Source organism: Quercus robur, chromosome 11, assembly GCF_932294415.1.
Source record: "Quercus robur chromosome 11, dhQueRobu3.1, whole genome shotgun sequence".
Taxonomy (NCBI): Eukaryota; Viridiplantae; Streptophyta; class Magnoliopsida; order Fagales; family Fagaceae; genus Quercus; species Quercus robur.
The window spans coordinates 27,209,489-27,230,857 of NC_065544.1; the positions used below are offsets into that span (position 1 = coordinate 27,209,489).

General features: G+C 35.2%; 2 protein-coding genes across 12 annotated transcripts in view; both read right to left on the reverse strand.

Moving 5' to 3' along the window:
- LOC126705933 (uncharacterized) overlaps positions 1-18,287 on the reverse strand; it is a 29,093-nt gene extending 10,806 nt beyond the window's left edge. The window contains exons 1-6 of one of the 10 annotated variants that reach the window (XM_050405166.1): positions 17,146-18,287; positions 16,979-17,072; positions 16,020-16,334; positions 14,919-14,974; positions 14,664-14,733; positions 12,575-12,879 (exon numbers count right to left, since the gene is read on the reverse strand). In XM_050405166.1, coding sequence (XP_050261123.1) covers positions 12,865-12,879; positions 14,664-14,733; positions 14,919-14,974; positions 16,020-16,334; positions 16,979-17,072; positions 17,146-18,272 — 1,677 coding nt within the window. In that variant the 5' untranslated portion in view covers positions 18,273-18,287 and the 3' untranslated portion in view covers positions 12,575-12,864. Of the gene's footprint in view, positions 1-12,574; positions 12,880-14,663; positions 14,734-14,918; positions 14,975-16,019; positions 16,335-16,978; positions 17,073-17,145 lie in introns of those variants that run through there. The other 9 variants (XM_050405167.1, XM_050405172.1, XM_050405171.1 and 6 more) reach the window with 9 other exon arrangements.
- LOC126705931 (uncharacterized) overlaps positions 7,468-21,369 on the reverse strand; it is a 115,501-nt gene continuing 101,599 nt past the window's right edge. The window contains exons 7-8 of one of the 2 annotated variants that reach the window (XR_007648478.1): positions 7,645-7,894; positions 7,468-7,549 (exon numbers count right to left, since the gene is read on the reverse strand). The gene's annotated coding sequence lies outside the window, so the exon portion shown is untranslated. Of the gene's footprint in view, positions 7,550-7,644; positions 7,895-12,574; positions 12,704-21,369 lie in introns of those variants that run through there. The other variant, XR_007648463.1, reaches the window with a different exon arrangement.

Consider the following 21,369-nt stretch of genomic DNA (forward strand, 5'->3'; position numbering starts at 1 on the left):
AAGGCTGACATGGCAGCCGGAGTGAATAAAAAAATAATATAAAATGCCACGTCAGCATCTAATTTTTTTTAAAAAAATAATTTATAAATTTTAACTAAATAAAAAAAAATTAAAAACAGAATTAAAAACAAGAAGAACACAAAGAACACAAAAACAAACCCAAAACCAAACACAAACTCAAATTTAAAAACACAAATAACTCAAAAACAAACAAAAAAAGAAGGAATTCAAAATCCCAAAATGGCAGAACACACAAGAGCACAAACCCAAAAAAATCATACAAACCCAGAAATCAAACACAGAAAAATCATAAAAGAATATTGTAAGAAAACTTGATTGCTCAACACAAACCCAGCTCAACCACAAACCCAGAACCAAACACTAACCCAACATATTGTAATATTATAATTGATTGCTCAACCTCAAACTCAGCTCAACCATACCAACACAAACCCAACTCAATCCCTCTGTTTTGCCCTTTAACCTCCACATCTCATTTTTGTGGATCAAGCGCCGTTCAAGATCTGCATACCCAGAAATTTGAACCCACAAACCCACTGATCTCCAACTCGAACACCCACTGATCTCCACCATCCTCTAGATCCCACCATTTCGCCGTAAACCCATAAACCCACTGATCTCCAACTCAAAAACCCACTCATCGGAATCACAACCCACAAATCTACCAATCTGCCACAAATCCACAAACCCAGATCTCTAACTCGAAAACCCACTCATCGGAATCACAACCCACAGACCCAGATCAAAAAAACTCACAACCCACAAACCCACCATCGGAATACACGACCATCTATCTCAACCTTAACCGTGGTCTCCACCACTGAGCAGAGAGATAGAGAGATGAAAGAGAAAGACCCGCCGATTTGACAGAGACCCACTGATCTGAGAGAGAAAAACACCGATTTAAGAGAGAAAGACACCGATCTGTGAGATAGAATCTAAAGAGGATGAGCTTGAGCCATTTGGGTATGAGTTTGAGCGAATCGAGAGATATAGAAAAGAGGGTCGGTCAGAGAAAGAAAAGAAAAAACCACCGCCGATTGTGGTGGTGGCGGTGGTGATGAGTGAAGGAGGCCAGCCATGTAGTTTGAAAGATATTTGTAAGAGTTTTGGAAGAGAGAGAGAGAAAGGAAGGTTTAAGAATGTTTTGGAAGGGTTGGTTCTGGGTTTAGAAAGGAAGGTTTAAGAATGTTTTGGAAGGGTTGGTTCTGGGTTTATGTTTGAGCTGGGTTTGGAAGAGAGAGAGAGAGAGAGAGAGAGAGAGGAAGGTTTGAGAATGTATGATTTTTTTGGGTCTATGCTCCTGTGTTCTGCCATTTTAGGATTTTGAATTCCTTCTTCTTCTTCTTCTTCTTCTTCTTCCTTTTTTTTTTTTTTTTTTTTTTTTTTTTTTTTTTTTGCGTTTTTAAATTTGAGTTTGTTTTTGTGTTCTTCTTGTTTTTAATTTTTTTATTTAGTTAAAATTTATAAATTATTTTAAAAAAAATTTTAGATGCTGACGTGGCATTTTATATTATTTTTTTATTCGCTCCGGCTGCCACGTCAGCCTTTTCCACTAGTTAGTTGTCGGAAAGGACTAAAATGAGACGCGCTAATTGGTTTAGGGACTAAAAGTGGAAAAAATAAAATGTAAGGACCAAAATGGAAAAAGTTGAAAATGTAGGGACTAAAAGTACATTTACGCCTTATTTTTTCTTCTTTTTCTTTACTTCTTCGTTCAGTCCGCCAGTGGTTTATTTGTTCAAATAAGATTTTCTTTACAATCTGCTTTTAAGTCCTACATGTGGTGGGTTGCACTTCAAGTTGTATTCTAAAGCAAAGTAATACTCCCTAACCTACACTTCAATTTAGATTACAGTTTGCTACAAGTCCCACGTGGGACCCCGGGTGTGATTTTTCTTACTTTGTTATTAGTCATTAAATTAATTAATCTATTATATGATATGTAAATATAATAAACCATTATTAAAACTGATACAATATACTTTGTCTAATTTTTTTTATTTTTTATATATAAAAAGGAAAATTATTGATAATTTTATTTCTAATTCGATACTTGACAATTCCCTCTTAAAAAGTATAGATTAAAATTTTGAATAAAAATATTTAACCTTTTATATTATCGCTTGTTTTTGACATATTTAGATTACAAGGCAATAGTAATGTATTTGGCATAAATGCACTTTTAGTCCCTACGTTTTGACCCGATTTCTATTTTGGTCCTTACATTTTATTTTTACCACTTTTAGTCCCTAAACCAATTAACGCGTGACATTTAAGTCCTTACTGTCACCCAACTAACAGAAAATACTAACGTGGCTGACAGCACAGTAAAATAATAGTTAAAAAATCTATTTTAGCATTAAAAAATTGCCACGTCAGAATTTAAATTAAAAATTTTTTTTATTAATTTTAACTAAATGAAAAAAATTAAAAACAATGGTGCTTGTGTTCTTGATACGGTGCTTGGGTTCTTGGGTTCATCAGATACACAAGCACCGTACTCTTTTTCTTTTTCTTCCCTAGATCGTTCTCCGCCTCCATTCTTTCCTTTTCTTCTTTCTTTCTTTCTTCTTCTTTTTCTCCTTTCTCCCTCAATCTTGGTGCTTAGCCTTCTTGAACTCTCTTTATCTCTTGATTTTGCTCAAACCCAAACCCATATGCCTCAAGCTCCTCTCTCAAATCAATGGGTCTCTCTCTTTGGCATTTTTTTTTTGTGGGTTTCTGTGCATATGGTGTTGCCGACTTGCTGTGGTGAGGTGGAGGGCGCGGGTTTGTGGGGATCGGCGTGGTGGAGGGTGTGGGTTTGTGGTGATCGGCGTCTGTGGTGGAGTTTTGGTGATGGCATAGATCAGAGTTTGGGTCGGTCAATGATGGGTTGCATGATTGTTCGGTGGCTGGATTGGTAATGGTTAGTGGCTGGATTGAAGTTTGGTGGTGGGTTTCAGTGGCTGAGATTGGAGTTTGGTGGTGAGTTTCGGTGATGGCACAGATCGGAGTTTCGTGGTGGGATTCGTTCATAGATTGGAGTTTGGTGATGGGTTTCATTCTCAGATCGAAGAGGAATGGCGCCTGGACTAGCTGGGTTTTTTTTAAAAAAAAAAAAAAAAAAATCAGATTTGGGTTGGGTAGTTTGCTCCGATGGGTTTGTGTGGTAGTGGATGGGTTTATTGTTTTGGATTTGTGGTGGATAGTTGATGGTTTTGTGGCAGATTTTGATGGATTTGTGGTTGTGATTTGAAGGCAGTCACGGGTTAGGAAAGAAAATTCTGTGTTTAGGTTTGTGTTCTTGAGTTCTTTGATCTGGGTTGGAGTTTTTGTTTTCATCATGTTCTTCCCGAGTTTATTTATTTTTATTTTTTTTATTTTTCATTTAGCTAAAATTAATAAATTAATTTTTTTAAATTTAGACGCTGATGTGGCAATTTTTTAATGCCAAAATAGATTTTTTAATTATTATTTTACTGTGTCGTCAGCCATGTCAGCATTTTCTATTAGTTGGGTGACGGTAAGGACTTAAATGCCATGCCTTAATTGGTTTAGGGACTAAAAATGGTAAAAATAAAATGTAGGGACCAAAATAGAAATTGGGTCAAAACATAGAGACTAAAAGTGCATTTACGCCAATGTATTTTTTAAGAATATTTTAATAGTAAAAATACATAAAAAATATAAGTAAAAATATTTTTAATAATTTTTTATTGCCCCACCTCGCCTCACCCGCATCCTATTTTTTAAAAAATTGCCGAATCCTGCACCCGCACCTGAATCCTAAAACGCACCCGTGCTTCTTAGCAAAAAGCTATAACCGAGGACGTCAACTTAACAAATCTCTGAAGTCTATACCCAACTAATTGGGTTAGCTATAAAGATTTGTATGTTGTGATATCATATACCATATATTAGAAGCCGTGATTGTGTCAAGTGACTATTCACTCAATACGACAAGTAGCTACAAGCTCCTCATGCCAAGTGGCTCTCCTTATTTTAAAAATTGGGTAAATTACATAATTCCTCAATAGTTTGGGGTTGTTTCAAATTAAACCATAAATTTTATTTACATTTTTAATTAAAACCAGTACGTTTTTAAATTGCTTCAATTCACTATTTACATAAGTCTATGTTAACTATAAGCAATAGAAACTCACATAAAATTTAGCTAAAATCTATCCAAACACACACAAAAAAAAAAAAAAAAAAAAATCATTCCATGTAAACTTATATAATAAAAATAAGTTATTTAGTTATTGTTATCAAAACATTGACAATAAAGTATAATAAGTTATTTAGCTACACACACGCCACCCACTCACCCACACCCTATAGATTTAGCCTCCTGTTTTCTGATAGTAAGATTTAAACCTAAGACCTACCACAACCACAACCAACTCTTTGACAACTCAGCCACCTAGTCAATAAACTCTTCTTTTGTGTTCTAATTCATGACTAACCCTTGTGGACAAAAACAGCAGAGGGTTTTATTCTAGTAAGTTGGGCTTTTGCACAGGCTTAGTACTTTTCAGTCCATTGTAAAGCATATAGAGGATTTCCTTTGACTGAAAATAATACTTGCTCCTTCTCCCAATATGTAGGGTGCTCTTCTTTTGGGCCATCCCAAATTTTTTGGGAGTTTCCAAAAATGAAAGCATCTATCCATTTAACATCCCTATTACCCTTTAATTTGACATCAAATTTTCTCAAATTTGAACCCACCTTTTAAACTGCATAAGGGCATTTTAGGATGATTATGTTGTTTACCTTGTTTCATAAGAATGAATTTTCAATGCCCATCTATTTTCAGATGAGGGAGTAAGACTTTGGTGGTGTACGGATGTATCTGATTATGTTATTGACTTATCATTTGGCTTGAGTGTGATAAAACCAGAAAGTTTCTCTCAAAGTATATGTGACAATTAATTTTTTTTTTTTTTATAAGTAAGAAGAGAATATTATTAATAAAAGAAGAGCAAGAGAAATACAAAGAGTTCACGGTAGTGAACAAAGGAAAAAGGAACAAAAAGACAGATGCAGCCCCTAATCTATTCTAATAGATGAAAGAAAATCCAAAAGGGTAGAACAATCCGTGAAACCCCAACATCGGGACCAATCAAAGAGGGTCTGCTGGCAAAACTCTAATAACTGGACCACAGTTTTCCCCTCATTCTCAAAAGACCTCTGATTCCGTTTAGTCCAAATAGTCCACATTAAACAACCTAGAACCAAATCCCAAATATCAGAGCTATGCTTCCCAATCCAATGATACCAACTAAATAATAAGTCCACAACTGAACCTAGCATGACCTAATCAATCCCGAACAACCGAAGCATATACATCCACAAAGAATGAGTTATCGGGCAAAAAAGTAATAGGTGATCCACAGATTCCGCATTGCAACAACACAAGTAACAACGATTCACCAAAGGGCAATCGCGAAGCATAAGATTATCCAAAGTAAAAATCTGACCATGGGCTGCTGTCCACATGAAAAAAGCCACCCTTTTAAGAACCTTAACTTTCCAAATTTCTTTCCAAGGGTAAGTGGAAGGAGCTGCATTTCGAATCTTATGATAAAAAGACCGAGTATCAAACTTCCCACTACTATTAAGATCCCAACAAAGCCTGTCACACCTTCCACTCCTAGGAATTCGGGTTTGGATGAAATGAAGAAGGGAAAGGGAAGCCACCAACTCCTAATCATTGAACTCCCTATGAAATCTTAAACTCCATACTATGTCATTATCACCCACTGGAGGGTTTAACACATCAGAAATAAAAGCCTCCTTATTAGTTGAACACAAAAATAACTGAGGATAAAGAATTTTAAGTGGAATGTCCCCAGTCCACTTATCATGCCAAAAAAGAATGCGAGAACCATCCCCCACCACAAAAGAGAAATGCATAGCGAAAGTGTCCCACCCTTCGCTAATACTCCACCATAACCCACAACCATAAGTCCTAGAACAAGCTCTAGTGCACCAACCCCCTTTTCCCTCCCCATATTTCATGGCAATGACCCTCTGCCACAGATGCGAGGTTTCATGGCCAATTTCCCTAATAGGGCTTGATTAAAAGGCGCCAATTTCCGAATACCTAAACCACCCAACTCACGCGGTAAACACATCTTTTCCCAAGCCACCAATGGATATTTGAAACTTTCAATTGATGAACCCCACAAGAAGTTCCTTTGAATGCATTCCAATCTAGTCGCCACAGCTTTAGGGATAGTAAAAAGGAAAAGATAAGCCCATCAACAAGAAAAGGAGAGAGATAGAAATGATTTAATTTTGAAATAGAAGTGCAAGCAAAATTGGCAGGTTGGAATTGTCATTGTCCTCATCAAATCAAATCTACCTCTTCAACTGTGACCAAAAGTTAAGTGTGAATTTGCATAATCAAGTTTGAGACCTTGGACTGTGTCTTTGTGATTGAATTTTGATTATTAAGTCATTGTGCTATCATGTGAAGGGTCTCATGTCGAGTATATACTAGATTGGTTTGAGTTATATAAATGATTACAAAAGGTTCAAATTTGATTAATCCTTGTGTGGGAATAACAAAGGTTTGACTAACTTTTACTTTGTAAGTGACATGGGTGTCAATTGCTAGCTAACAATATCCCATTCAGTTTGAGAATAAGCTTTCCCCGATGGGGAATAACAACAGTAAAATAATAAGCGATAGGACTGACACTTTGTTTATTTGAAACTACACAATATTGTTATGTAAAATTAAACAAGGTTTCAATCATGAAAATTAACATCAAAGGAACAACGTGCTTTTAACAGCAGTAAGCAGGACATATTTTTTCTTATAATTTTTTTAAAATGTATCAGAGACTTACAAATTGATCATTGTTTGTTGTTCTGTCCACCTTCCTTTCACCATCTTCATGCACATCATAATCGGGTTCACTTTTTCCATGGACTTTTTAATTTTTCTGAGATCGGAAACAAAATATCAATCATATAGCTCCATGAATCTCAGTTATGAGAGGAAAAATAGTCTGATAATAAACTTACCAGGTATACATTTTAAATATTCTTTCTGAGTTTCTAACTAGAGGCGTTGGAGCTGTTGTAATTTCTTTCAGAGGGGCAAGTTTTTTCTCCAAGTTTGCTTCCTTAAGAATCCCTCTTTCCAAAAACAACTTAATTGACATCAGATATGAAGGAAAAACTTTTAACTGTCTCTTTAAAAAGACGGTTGAAAAAGTTCACATACGTTAGTTCTTAGCCTAACAGGCTTGGGATTTGTGGGCTTTGGTTTCCTATACTTCACACTAAGAGCACTGGTGGTAGGGCAGCAGAGATGGAACTGTCTTCTAAAATCAAGTCTTACCTAGCTCAGTTAACCTGCATCATTTTTGCAAGTTGGGAAATGAGACTAGGATGAACAGTTTGTACAGAAGCAGATCTGACAAAACAAATATGATGTTCTAACAGAGAGGCAACCTTTTGTGATACTTTAAAGTATCATGCTTCCCCAGAGTTACTCTTTCACGGTGCCATTATTCTGATTCTGCACACTCTAGTCATTTAACACAAAAACAACGCTGATATATGATCTGCAAGAAAATAAGACCATCATGATAACAAGAAATTGTGAATGCACAAGTTCAATACCTGTTAACATCTGATGCCAAAAGCATTTTTCTTTTCATCATTATCCAAGACTTTACTGTCATTTTCTGTATCATCACAGGTCACGGCATTTTCCTTGTCATCGTTTTTCTTGACTTTATGAATTTCCCTTCTCCCTGAACTTGATATTATTTTCTCCTCATAATCACTTCCTCCACTAGTCCCTTCAGCTGCTCCACTTAGAGATTGGGAATTGGGAACATCTTTTTCTACTGAATCCCTTTCTTCAGAACTTTTTTTTTTTTTTTGAGAATCCTTTCTTCAGAACTTGATAAGGCAATAATGTCAATGATTAAATTGAAATTAGGTGTTAAGGCTATCGACCAAATATATAATTTATCCTAAAATATTTTAAACTGAATAACAAAACTCAACTTACTACACAGTTTACACTAGCACTATATTAATTATTAACACACACAACCACACTTATTGATATATAAATAATACAATAAGTGTCTACTTAACCAATCAAAAAAATCACTAACTTTACTATTTTTTACTTGAATCACTAATTTTAATATTTTATAACAAAAAGTTAATATAATATGATAACAATACACACGTATGTAACAAACCATTTATGTTTCCTAATTATTAATTTATATAAAGTTATATTATATTTATATTATGCACGCACATGTTCACACACATCACAATTCACACAAATAATAATAATAATAATAATACACACAATCCATATCTAACATGCACTCACACACATATAATATAAATTTATAACATAGAGAGAAGCACTCAACTCAAAAACACTCACTCTTTATTCTTAAAGTCAAAGACAACGAGAGAGAGAGAGAGAGAGAGAGAGAGAGAGAGAGAGAGAGAGAGGAGAGAGAGAGAGAGAGAGAGAGAGGAGAGAGAGAGAGAGAGAGAGAGAGAGAGAGAGAGAGAGAGAGAGAGAGAGAGAGAGAGAGAGAGAGATTTGTGCTTTGTGATGTTGTTTGGTTTTGGGATGAGCTAATCTATGTTGTTTAGTTTTAGACTGGGCTAATCTGTAATCAAGACATGCAAAATTTAAGTTAGGATGTACAAAAATAATTTTAAAGGTAAATTAAACTATTAAATATTATATATATATATATATATATATATTTCAAGTTGGGGTTCAAATAATCAAGGTGAACAACATATAGTGCCACCTGAGATTACAGTCCTACCATACTATACACACTACTATATGAACTGAAATCGTTTTGCAATTAAAATTCTAAAAATATGTTTTAGAAACACGATTTCAAACTGGAGTGAGCAATAACAAGTGTATAATAAAATTTTCCCAGTGAAAAACAAAACCACTTTTCTTACTTCACACAATATCCATTCACCAAAATAAAGTTTGGTTACAAACGTGGAGGCCACAACCAACAATAGATATATATTTGTCTCTATCATGCGCAACAAGGACACATGCAATAGTGTGTGTATAATTATTTCAAGTGAGTCATGTGCTACAAGGACTCATGTCAGAGAGAGAGCGAGAGAGAGAGAGAGAGAGAGATCTGTGATCTGTGATGTTGTTTGATTTTGGGATGGGTTTATTTGTGTTGTTATTTGGTTTTGGATTGGGTTGATCTATGATCAAGGTATGTAAGATTTAAGCCAGGTATCCAAAAATAATTTTAAAAGTAAATTAAACTATTAAAAAAAATTATATATATAATTTTTTTTTTCAAGTCAAGGATCAAATAACAGTTGCGGTGGCGGAAGGCTGGGTAGACGGTTGTGGAAGCCCAAGCAGGCAATGGCAGGGAATTTTTTTCCCAAATAACATTAAATATCAAAAAATTTAGTTATTTGTCACGTTTCAAAACAATGTTGTAAACTAGCATCTTGAGTGTCTAAAACTCGAGTTCCAAGATAAAACTCGAGTTTTTAAGTCTCGATTTGTAGGTGGTGGGAGCTGATGTGGAAGAAAATCCATGTGGAACTCCAGTTTTTAAGACTCAAGTTTCACTTTTAAGACTCGAGTTTTAAAAACTCAAGTTTCACTTCTTCTTCCTCGCGTTCTTCTGAGTACCCAGCGTTCTTCTTCGTGCAAATCTGACCCAACGTTCTTCTTCTTCCTCGCGTCCAATCGGAGCTCCAGCGTTCCTCCTCTATTCTTCGTCTCTTTGTCAGATCATTCCTCTATTTGTTAGCGTTCTCTTTGTCTCTTCGTCAGATTGTTCCTCTGTTCGTTAGCGTTCTTCATCTCTTCCTCGCGTCTGTTCGTTCTTACCAGATCGTCCACCCAGTCGTTGAATATCAGATTGTCCACTAGCGTTCTTCTCCAACCAGATCGCCCACCCAGCACTAGATCGTCTTCTTTGGTGCTGCAGATCTCTAACCAGATCGTCTTCTTCGGTGCTGCATTCTTCTTGAAGTCCGACAAAAATCGAGTTTCGAAGACTCGATTTTGCTTTTTAGAACTTGAGTCTTATAGACTCGAGATCTATGTGGCTAAATTGGTACACGGCAGCAATAGAACTTGAGTTTGAAAGCCTTGATTTTTTTCATCGATCTCGAGTTTTTAAAACTCGAGATGCTAGTTTCCAGAATCATTTCCAACGTATGTTAACTTATCATATATTTTCCCCTCACTGTGCTAATCTGCAAAATCCCTCCAATGGCAGGGCCATCGAAGTTTTAATGCTCGATTAATTAGGAAAAGAAAAGAAGAATGTGAAACTCACAAAATTAGCTTTTAAGACTGCTACTAGCTCATCATGAAATTATGTTCAAGTCAAAAAGAGTCCAACCAAATGGATCATCAAATCCAAAGCCAATATTACTGGCATTTGGGATTTTAACATGCACAAATGTAGATTATCACTTCAAATAAGCTCTATTGCAAGGAAACCATTTGATATTATAAAAAGGTGCCTGTAGAAGCCATGAATACTAATATTCGCAGATATGGCATAAGTGCAGTATGATAAGGATCTTCACCATGAAATTCCTGCCAGAGTGTATGAAATTGGACTAGACCAACTGGTCCATATATCCAAAAAAGATATGAAGAAAAAAGACACATCTTTTCTGGTAAAATCTAATTTACCTGACCTCATTGTTTTCATACATTAGTATTATTTAGAATTTGGAAGGACACATTTTTTCTTATCTATCTATTTGCTATTTGAGGTTATCAGCTCAGTAACCAAACAGGTGACTCAGAACTCTTTTACATTTCAACCTCCAGCTTGATTTTATAAACAACCATCCATATTAGCATGTGGAAATGTAATATTAATAAAATGGTGGATGCAAGAATTCTCCATAACTCGAAATATTAAACATAGGGGGAAAAATTTTAAAAATTGAAATACATAATATATTTGGTTTGCAATAGGTAACAATTTTCTTAAAGTATCATCCGTAGGCAATCATTTGTAACATAAGGACAAACAAGATACACCCAGAATTGCAGACAAGAAAACTCCAGTGAGCAATTCTATCTGTAAAAAAATATAAACATCAACCTTGAACAGAATCTACTCAACTAAAGGTCTGCATTAGACACAGAACACAATGGAAAAACATTTAGGCCTACCTTTAATAAATAGTTTGCAATGTCTCTCACTGTCCTGTAATCACCTTTAGCTATAGAACTTGCAATTAGGGCCTACAAATAGATGAGAATAAGGAAATCAATAAAAACACTAACTTGTAATTAGGTTAGTAAAATGTGACTCCAAAGGGGAAAAAGTACACTTCTCCTTTTCCTTTTTATTAGAAACTAAAAGTCTTTCCACAATGTCATCATCACATATTTCCCATTCTCTAGTTAGTTGTTAGACATTACCCATTGTTTATATAAATTTTCCTTTACCATTGTTTATATATACAAGAATCTCAGTCAAAAAATACATACAAGAATCTGTATTTGTTGATTTTATGCTAAAGTCCAAAACACACTAGTTTGGGGTTCTTTGAATTTTATATCCAGAAATTTTAGAATTTTGATCTTATCCTCTGAAGTCATATTCCGTTTGCAACATAAATTTGCCAAATGTTTAGTTTATCCAATAAAACGATGCCATGTGGCATAATAAAAATAATGTAATATCATTTTATTAGACAAACTAAACACACATTATAACATTCCAAATGCTTTTTTTTTAAAAATATCACATCTTGATTGTTCATAAGGAAATGAAATAATCATTAAGCCCTCATTTGTGAGTTTTAATGGAGGGAATAAAAAATCAATTCCCTTGTTTGGGAGTTTAAATGGGAGCGAATGGAATGGTTAGGAGGAAGTACTCATTCTTCTCTATTTCCTCAAAATCTTAATTTTCATTCTCTCCAAAATTGGGAGGAATTAGAGGGAATGAAGTTAGATTTAATGAATTTTTTACTAACTCCCAAAATACACCTACTTTATTTTGAAATTTTATAACATCCTCAAGCTGAGTCAGCCCACCACAGGAAAGGCACAGAATTGAGCACAGATTTGTATGTGCAGAAAAAAATATTCAGAAATATTCATAAATCACCATCATCTCCAGTACAAATTATCCTAGAGAGCCTAAAGAAAAAAAATATTCAAGAAACATGAAATATAATAGAATCCACCAACAATTTTTTAACTTAGGTATTGCAATTGACAATGATCCAGCAAATCATAGCTCCAAAATAAGTAGCACCTAATAGTACTTGCAAAACCATCACCTAAAAAAAATTACATTATAATGGAGAAATGGTACATAAAAGGAAAAAATATATAAAAGTTCCCAAAAACGACCACATTTTGACCTACTTCTATGAAACCTTTGCCAAAGTCAAACTTGTTTGATATGAAAATAAACTCATATAGGTGAGTTAACAAGCATATTCAAGAGTGTAACCAACCCATAAAAATATGACAATAATAAACACATAGCATGGCTCAGCTCACATTTAACTACCATAAAAATTGAAAAATACGAAGTTCAACTTAAAGCATACAATCCAAAAGTTCATAATTACATGAAAGTGCTTATAACATACAATCTAGAAAGTCCTTTATAAATATGACATCCCAAATGAAGTTTCATAATTCAACCTAACATTGTTCAACTAAAATATAAGTTCCATAAAACTCGTCAAGTGTTAAGCATCACATATGATCAAGTTGGAGCAACCAAAACAGAGTGCAAGAGTACCACCCATAGATTCCTTGTTGATGTCCAAATTCATAACATCTACCTCAATCTCATCCAATCTTCATTTGTGCAATTTCTATGGCAAAAAATATAAACATTAATAGTTACAAAATATAATCATTAAAAGTGTAACTTCTGATTGCGAACAACTTAGACCAACTAACAAAGTTGTAGATAAAGCAAACGAAACATAAGAGGATACCTTTGTAATAATCTTGTCAAAATTCTGTATTAGTAAATGACATATTTCATTTAGGCTACATTTTTGCCAACCACTAACTTAGGCAAAGCAAAATACTCTCAAGGAGTCGGTTTCATTATTAGAACTTGATATAGAGAATTCTGGAGCCTTCAAAAGGAATTACACATTTCCATTTAAACATGGACACCCATCTATTTTGCAAAAATCAATAGTTTTTATCATCATGCCAGATTTATAACCATAGTCAGAAAGGTCTACAACTAAGTTAAGCATTAAAACCTATATAGCTATAATGTGAATATTGTCATGTTCTTACCTACCCATTAAAAGGTCTCCAAAAGCAAAATATTAGTACCAAGTTAGAGAGCCCATCGTAGTTTTTGTCAATCAAGGAAAAAAGCATCTCTCTGACTCTCACACACACACACATAGAGGCAAAAAGGACATAAATCCTCATAAAGATTGAGCCCATTAGCTATCATAAGACTAGTCCTTTTTAAGTCTTTGTTATGCTCTGTTTTTTTTTTTTTTTTTTTTTTTTTTTTTTTTTTTTTAAATTAAAATAATGTTATCGAAAATGAAAACGCTGCTCTATGTTCATGATCAAGAACACAGAGAACCTTTGAAAAACACAAGCAAATGAATCGGAGAATTGAGAAGGAAGTTGGAAATTAAAAATTGAGGTACAAATAGTAAAACCCCATGTCCTAGACAAATCAAACAAGGTATGAATCAGGATAGTCTTTAATTCAATAGGTCTATCAACCTCCTCAAAATTGTGACCATCATGCTCCTTCCACACTAATCACATCACGCATGCCGGCACCAAATTCCATACATTTGGGAATATTTTCCAAACCAATTACGCCAACCCAAAAGAATGGGTGCTATTTTGTCTAGGACACCCAATAAATCCAAAAATCATAAACACATTGCTACATAAAGCATGAGCAATATCGCAATGGATCAAATGACAATCCACTGTTTACCTACTGCATCTACACATACAACACTAATTGACTAGCAGTAAACCCCTCTTGTTGGGGTTATCAATTGTGAGAATCTTACCCCACGAAGCTGTCCACAAAAAGAATGACACCTTCTTGGGTACCTTGGCACACCAAATACTCTTCCATGGAAATAAATGAGTATTAATTCCACAGAAACCATTAGATTCTGAAATGTTACAGCACTCACAACCGAGTCAGCCCAACACAGGAAAGACACAGAACTGAGCATGGATATGTAAGTGCAGAACATAAATCACCATCATCTCTATTACAAATTAACCTAGAGAGCCTAAAGAAAAAAAAAATTCAGAAATATGAAATATAATAGAATCCACCAACAATTTTTTAACTAGGGTACTGCAATTGACAATGATCCAGCAAATCATAGCTCCAAAATAATTAGCACCTAACAGTACCTGCAGAACCAACCTTTGAAAACCATAGACACCAAAATAGACATAGAAAAGTAAATAACAAACAAAAGCATGCAAAAATAATGATACAATGGAGGGGGAAAACCAATTAAAATAAAAGACAATATATATGAACATGAAAGATGGATATATTAAATTTCAATGGCACGTTCAACCGGTAAAAGAAGATAACAATAAAATACAACAAAAGTAACCAATCGGTAATTAAACTCACCTCAATTGGGGCCATCAATTCTGGTGGCTTATCCCAGGTAGTCTCACCTGTCCTCTTGTTGTAATAATATCTAGAAAAAAACAAGAATCAATCAGAGTAAGCTACGGAGAAAAGAACAATGAATACCACCAATCACTTTCAAGATTTTCTAAAAATCAAATCAGAATGTTAAACTATTACAATGAAGCATGAGGTCAATAACATTGCAGGAGACAAGCAGAAATGATAGGACCTGCAGCCAAAGCAAAAAATTACCTAATCTCTTGCCAATCAGATGAGGAGTGTTGATTAAGGCTAGGAACAGTTACTGCCTGAAAATCCAAATTAGAGATTCCAAAACTATAACTAGCCAGTTTTCACAAAACAAAAACAGATAAATCAATGCACAAGGACTAAAGCTAGATACAAAAATTTATTAGTATCACATCTAAGCAATAATCAGAATCCTAATTTAAAGTTTCTCACGATTTCCTTAATTTCAGCCACTGTAGTACATTTCCAATGTACTTGGGTTGGTTACTGAAAAATATCACTAACCTCCTGCTTCGGTTATCTACCCTTCAATTCATACTACTGAATTTCCCTTCAGGTTGTTGGAAGTATAAAGAACCTCACCTCTCAGGTAATCTGCTCTTCACTTGGATTACATTTTGTTTAAATTACATAAATCCATTACCACGCTAACCATAGTTGTCAGTATCGTATGATACGCGATATGTATCATATGTAGAAGTTCCATATTGTAAGAGTGCATTATATGTGCTCGTGAATCATACGATACAGTATGTGTATCGTAAAATCGTACGCATAGTACGATACATAATCAAATGCTTTAAAATGGGGTTTTATGTGTTTAAAATTTGTACTTTTATTTATCACAAGTTATATGGTGCAATGATCAGTAACCCACACAAGTTAGCAAATCAGTAACCCACACAAGTTAGCAAGTAAACCTAGTCTAAAGAAAAAATTGCAACCTTGTCATCTTTTTAGTTATACATTAATTAAACTAGGAAGTTTTAGGTGATTGAATCCACTTTCTATATTAATAAAATAGAGACTTGGGATCACATTGACAATTCTCTATATCATGAGGATGCAATGATGAGACTGAAGAAAATGAAAACAAAGAAGCATCACCTTCTCCAAATTAATAAGATATTAATATGTATTAAATATTATTGAGAAATTTCATACTTCATGAACAAGAATAATTTTTTTCAAGAAACTTGAAAAGCACGTAAAAAAAAAAATAGTGAAACACAAAGAAAAGGAAGAAGAAACTATGTGACCCCGGTAACTTTTTAACTGAAGAGATTAGAATGAAATAAAATGTAACAACAAAAAAACACTTACAGAATCTGTAGAAGGGATGACTGAAGGTTGTTGACCAGTCTGCAGTACTGGTGTCGCAAATGCTGCACTCTGACGTTTAAAGGATAACCAAGGTTGCCCAGGTGCAAGCATTTGAGATGTTGGTTGGAACTTGGACAATCCACTAATATCATTGGGCAGGCCAGGCACATGATTTGTTACAGAAGGGACACTTGGTTGACTCAGATTAGGAGGCATTGCAACATTTGAGAGAAACCCCTGTACCATAGGCTGAAACTGCTGAGATGCCGATGGAACACATGTCTGTCCTTGCTGGGTTGGAATAACTGGCTGAAACTGCCGCCAAAGAAATTTCCCATGACACAATAACTCAAGACTCTTATAAAATAACAAATAATAAAACATGGATGGGAGAGGAAATTACTTGCATAGAAAAAGATGAACCAGGAACAAAAGAATTAAAAAAATAAATAAATGTCACATGCCTTCGTATAAAATCTAAATAAAGTGTGAGCATATATATGAGATTAAAAAGGTTTTACCATAAGCAAATATTCATTCAAAAATGATAAATTGAACAGTCCAAAAAACAGAGAATAGGTTTAGAAACAGCTAAGCTGAGCACAATGTCAAGCCAAAGTGAAAGCATCATGTTCACATATTCACATTCAAGTCAATTTTAATTGAAAAAGAACTAGGTTTCAATCAAGAAAGGGAAGAATTATATTTTCATAATTTGAGGGGCGCAAACAAAAATGACTGAGATACACAAGTGCTCATAAAAAAGGACCACATTTCAACCTACTTCTATGAAACCTTTGCCAGAGTCAACCATAAAAATATGGCAATAATAAAAACATAGCATGGCTCGGCTCACCTTTAACTACCATAATGTGTATTCACATAGGTTGCTTGTTAGATAGAGATGTTAACACCCATATACCATAGTCACTGCATAAGATGGTGGAGTAGAGACTCACCTGTTCCTTGAAAGGAAGAGACTCACCATCAGAATTATCTTCTGAAATCTTTGGTTTCTTCTGCTTTGATGTATAAGAGCAGTGATCCCTGCAGCTGCAAGTCAGGTTACTATTAGTAGCATATCAGACAATTGTTAAGTCTTTGTAAAGAGGTGAGAGAAACTTACAGCAACTGGGCATCCAAGATATCTATGCTGCGATCCATGGGATACTTGTGGGTGGCCACAACCGAAATATTCAGGTCCTTGAAACCTTCTTTGTCTGGGTCCATGTTAGATATTTTAGAAACAACAATTGTGACACAATACAAGTAAGGAATTTCAATGCGCTTTTCACCTCGCCTCTGCCTCTGAGGAATGAAGGAGGACTGCAAGAGAAGACAGAATTTACTATGACCTAAATGGAGAAGACCGTGAGGATGAGGCTCAGCTAGTAATTCGTTCTTCCCAAAAATTTCATCGCAAGTGTCGAGATAGCCCTCGAACCACTCATCAGTAATCAGATTGTAAGCGTGTATAACCAATTCATGTCTAGCTAACTGATCGAAGGAAGCCCAATAGAGAGTATCACCATCTGCTAAAGCAGTATTAGTCCTCTGCCTGTAACCACAAAGAGGAGGTAGATTGGAGACGGACACGGAAGTGTCGATTGGTTCCCAAGACTGATCATCGATGCTGTATGTGAGGAAACGACATTCAAGAGGAAGATAGACAGAAGTACGTTGACTAAGGGGTGAACTGACAATAATCTGCTTCTTGGGCTTAAGAAGAAGAGCGACAACATTCCGACTATGATCGCAAACCTCCACTGGAGGATTGGGTAACGGTTTCCACACTCCTATTTTAGGATCTAAAACTTCCATCCAGGGAGACTCAACTTCCCGTAAACCACCTAAAATGTACAACTTTCCGTCGACGACGAACTTGTGTGGCCCGACTCTACTAACAATCGATGGAGGACCAGGCTGCCAACCACCTGTAGCGGTAAGGTCGAAAATCTGAACTCGATCACGATAGTGATGACTGCTAATACAATAGATGGAGGAGTCTAATGCTGCAAAGTAACACTCGTTCTCAATCTCCATCACCGAAAGCGGATTCAGCTTTTGCTTTTGACAGTGTGAGTCTGCGTCTGCGTCTGCGTCTGGGACTTCAATGGAAAACCATTCTATCTGTGATACGGTGGCTCCATCATCCCTCACCGACGGTTGCTTGGACCGGGTGAAACCGCCGAAAACGATGGCGGATCTATCGTCATTTGGCCTTGACGTTGTCGATGAACTTTCGACGGCCATAGAAATAGAATAGAAGAGAGTTTGGGAATTGTGAACGGGAAAGGGACGAGAGGAAATAGGGGTTTTATACTTTTTGGTTTCGCCTGTGTGCACTGCAGTTTCCTTTATTGGGCCTATATTGTTGTTCGTTTGGGACATTAGGCCCATATCGTCTCATCTATTGTCGTTAACTTTTCTTGTTCCGGGCCTTAGGGCCTAGTCTAGCTGGTTTTGGTATATTAGACCCACTTCAAGCCTAAACTCTTTAGGCCCACTTCATCCTTTGTCTATAAATTACTATAAACTTCTTCCTTCTTAGACCTTAGGTCCGTGTCCAACTCTCCTTGGGTTAGCTGTTTAAAAAATTTGCATTTTTATTTTTTATGGTTCAATATGAACACTGGCTGCATGCTTAACAGATTCAAGTCCGACAGCAAGATATTATAAATGTCCTGAAAACATGATTTGATAGTGTCCAGAAGGGCTTCCACACTTGGAGAAATGATCAAAAGCAACTAAAGTGTAGCGTGAATAAATAGTTCCTTTATATATATATATATATATATATATATATTTATTTTTTAGAACAAATAAATAGTTTCTTAAGCTCATGGCATGGGATTATAATTATACCAATGTAGTTAAAAGACTATTTTCGATGCTGGTATTAGACCATCCAATCCATCTAGATTGCAGAAGTTTGAGAAAAGGAAAAACCTCATTCTAGTTTGAGAATATGTGACTCAAGTCCCAAGATTTACTGTTTAACTGAGGGAGTGGTGGAACAGCTATATTGTAGAAGGAACAACTAGCTTCAATCTAGTGAGAAGCTACTTATATTAGAGATTTTTCGATCCATCTTATAGGGACTTTGTATAAAATATTGGCTAAGGTGCTAGCCAACATATTAAGAAGGTATTGGGTGATCTACTATTAAATTCACAAAATTCTTTTGTGGAAGGTAGATAATAGATTCGGATTTAATAGCAAATGAAGTCCTGGATATAAAAGTTTGTAGTAGATCCAATGGATCATTTGTAAGTTGGACTTAGAGAAGGCGTTTGATTATGTCAATTGGAATAGTCTCCTTTATTTGCAATAGCAATTTGGGCTTAAAAAGAAATTTAGGACTTGGATCAACATGTATCTTTCTTCATTTATATTTTCAGTTCTCTTGAATGGCAGCCCTTCAGGTTTTTTGGAGAATTTGAGAGGTTTACATAAAGGGACACCCTATCCTCTCTTTTCTTCATCCTAGTTATGGAGTTGCCTTGTAAGGTGATCGATAGGGTGGTAGAGGAAGGTTGTCTGATGGGGTTAATAGTCGAGGGTAGTAATGGAGATGCCTTAACTATGTCATACATTTTTTGCACTTCATTAAAAAAAAAAAAAAATCGCTTTCCTTTACCGATGATGCGATTCTCTTTGTGAGGTAGAGATGGAGCAAATAAGAAAGGGATAAGATAAAAATAATAATAAAATAAAAAGAGTTAAAATGAATGCAAAGTATGCATTTTAGTGGAAGACATGGCTGTTATTTGGAAAATGAAATTCATAAAAAAACATTTCAGGTGTTGAAAAAGTTGAGAAACTGCTAGATGATGCTCAAGTCTTGCTGCAAATCTATGGAATAGCTTTATGAGGAAAGTTTCATACTGTTAGGTTCTAAGACTTTTAGGAACTAATGTATTGAAACTTCAATGTGTATTATGTTGGCAAACCATGATCAAAACATAGAGTCTAGGTTTAGACTTGCTCAAAGTGTGATTTTATTATAAAATTGGAATCAAGTGATTACAGGATTTATTGGACAAAATCTGCAAGACTTGATCGATCGAAAATTAGACTCGATCGATCAAAACTTGTACAGATTTAATTTTCTGTAGAAATTCCATTTCAGCCCAAGCTCATATGACGTGTAGGGTTAAGTGTTTTACTTCAAGTATAAAAGGAAAAACCCTAACTACGTTTTAGAGGTCTTTAGAGAGTTGTGTGTTAAATATTCTGTGAGATCTAGATGTGTTTACCTTCATACACACACATAGATTATCAAGATCAAGATTCACGTCAAGAATTTGATGATCTCTTCAATTGTTGCATAAAGAACTTTAAAGAAGATTTGAAACTTTTGAGTGAAGTCTCAAAGTCACAAGTAGGAGAACTTGTAATTGCAGCAGATCAAGAAAAGAAGTATTCCGTGGACTCATAGTAAATTTTCTACTCGAGGTAGCAATAGAATGTTAGTTGTCTATGTTCTATTGTAAAAACTTCAATTTGTTCATAGTGGATATGTTTTTTATCTTGAGGATAACTAGGTTAAATCCACCCCAGGTTTTTTACCTATTTGGATTTCCTAGGTCATCATATCGTGGTGTTCTTTATATTTCCGCTGCTTTGCATGATATGATATTATTGTATTAACCTAGAACTGAATAATTTATCTAAGTAATCACTTGGCTAGATAACTAGGTTAAACAATCTAGTTTATAGGGATCTAAAACTAACACATACTAAATGCATTTCATACTTATTACTTAAGCTTGTTGAAAGTATGGCACCAACGATTTTCTTTGGCTTTATACAGTTCTTTTCTAATCAACAATGCATCCTGTTTTTTCGTTCTCTTTTTGTTCTTTTCTTTCCCTCATTTCTCTTGTTCTACTCCTTGCTTGCTGCTCCTTTTTATTTCTCTATCATTCAAAAAACACCATGAGTATCCTCTAAAGTAAAGGGTTTACAGTGGGAGATAGATAACGATAATTTAGAGCTTCTCTTACTTAAGCCTCCTTTTAATCTGCTGTCATTTAGGACAGGAACAAGAAGAAAATGGAAACTTCAAGCGACCAAAGACTATATATTTACTACAAGAAAAACTATGTTTTATTGGGTTTTGCACTAGCAAGTTTTATGGCATGGGGTTCGGCTTGTGTTCAGTGGCCAATGGCTAGTGGACCCATTAGGATACGGACACGTGTCCAAGACTGTACATGTGTCTGCATCGCAACGTGTCCAGTGGCACTGGCCACTGGACACAAGCTCCACCCATATGGCATGGATATAAGATGAACAGTATGCAACTAAGTCCTGTAAATAATTGTCTTTAGTACTTCTTGTGTAG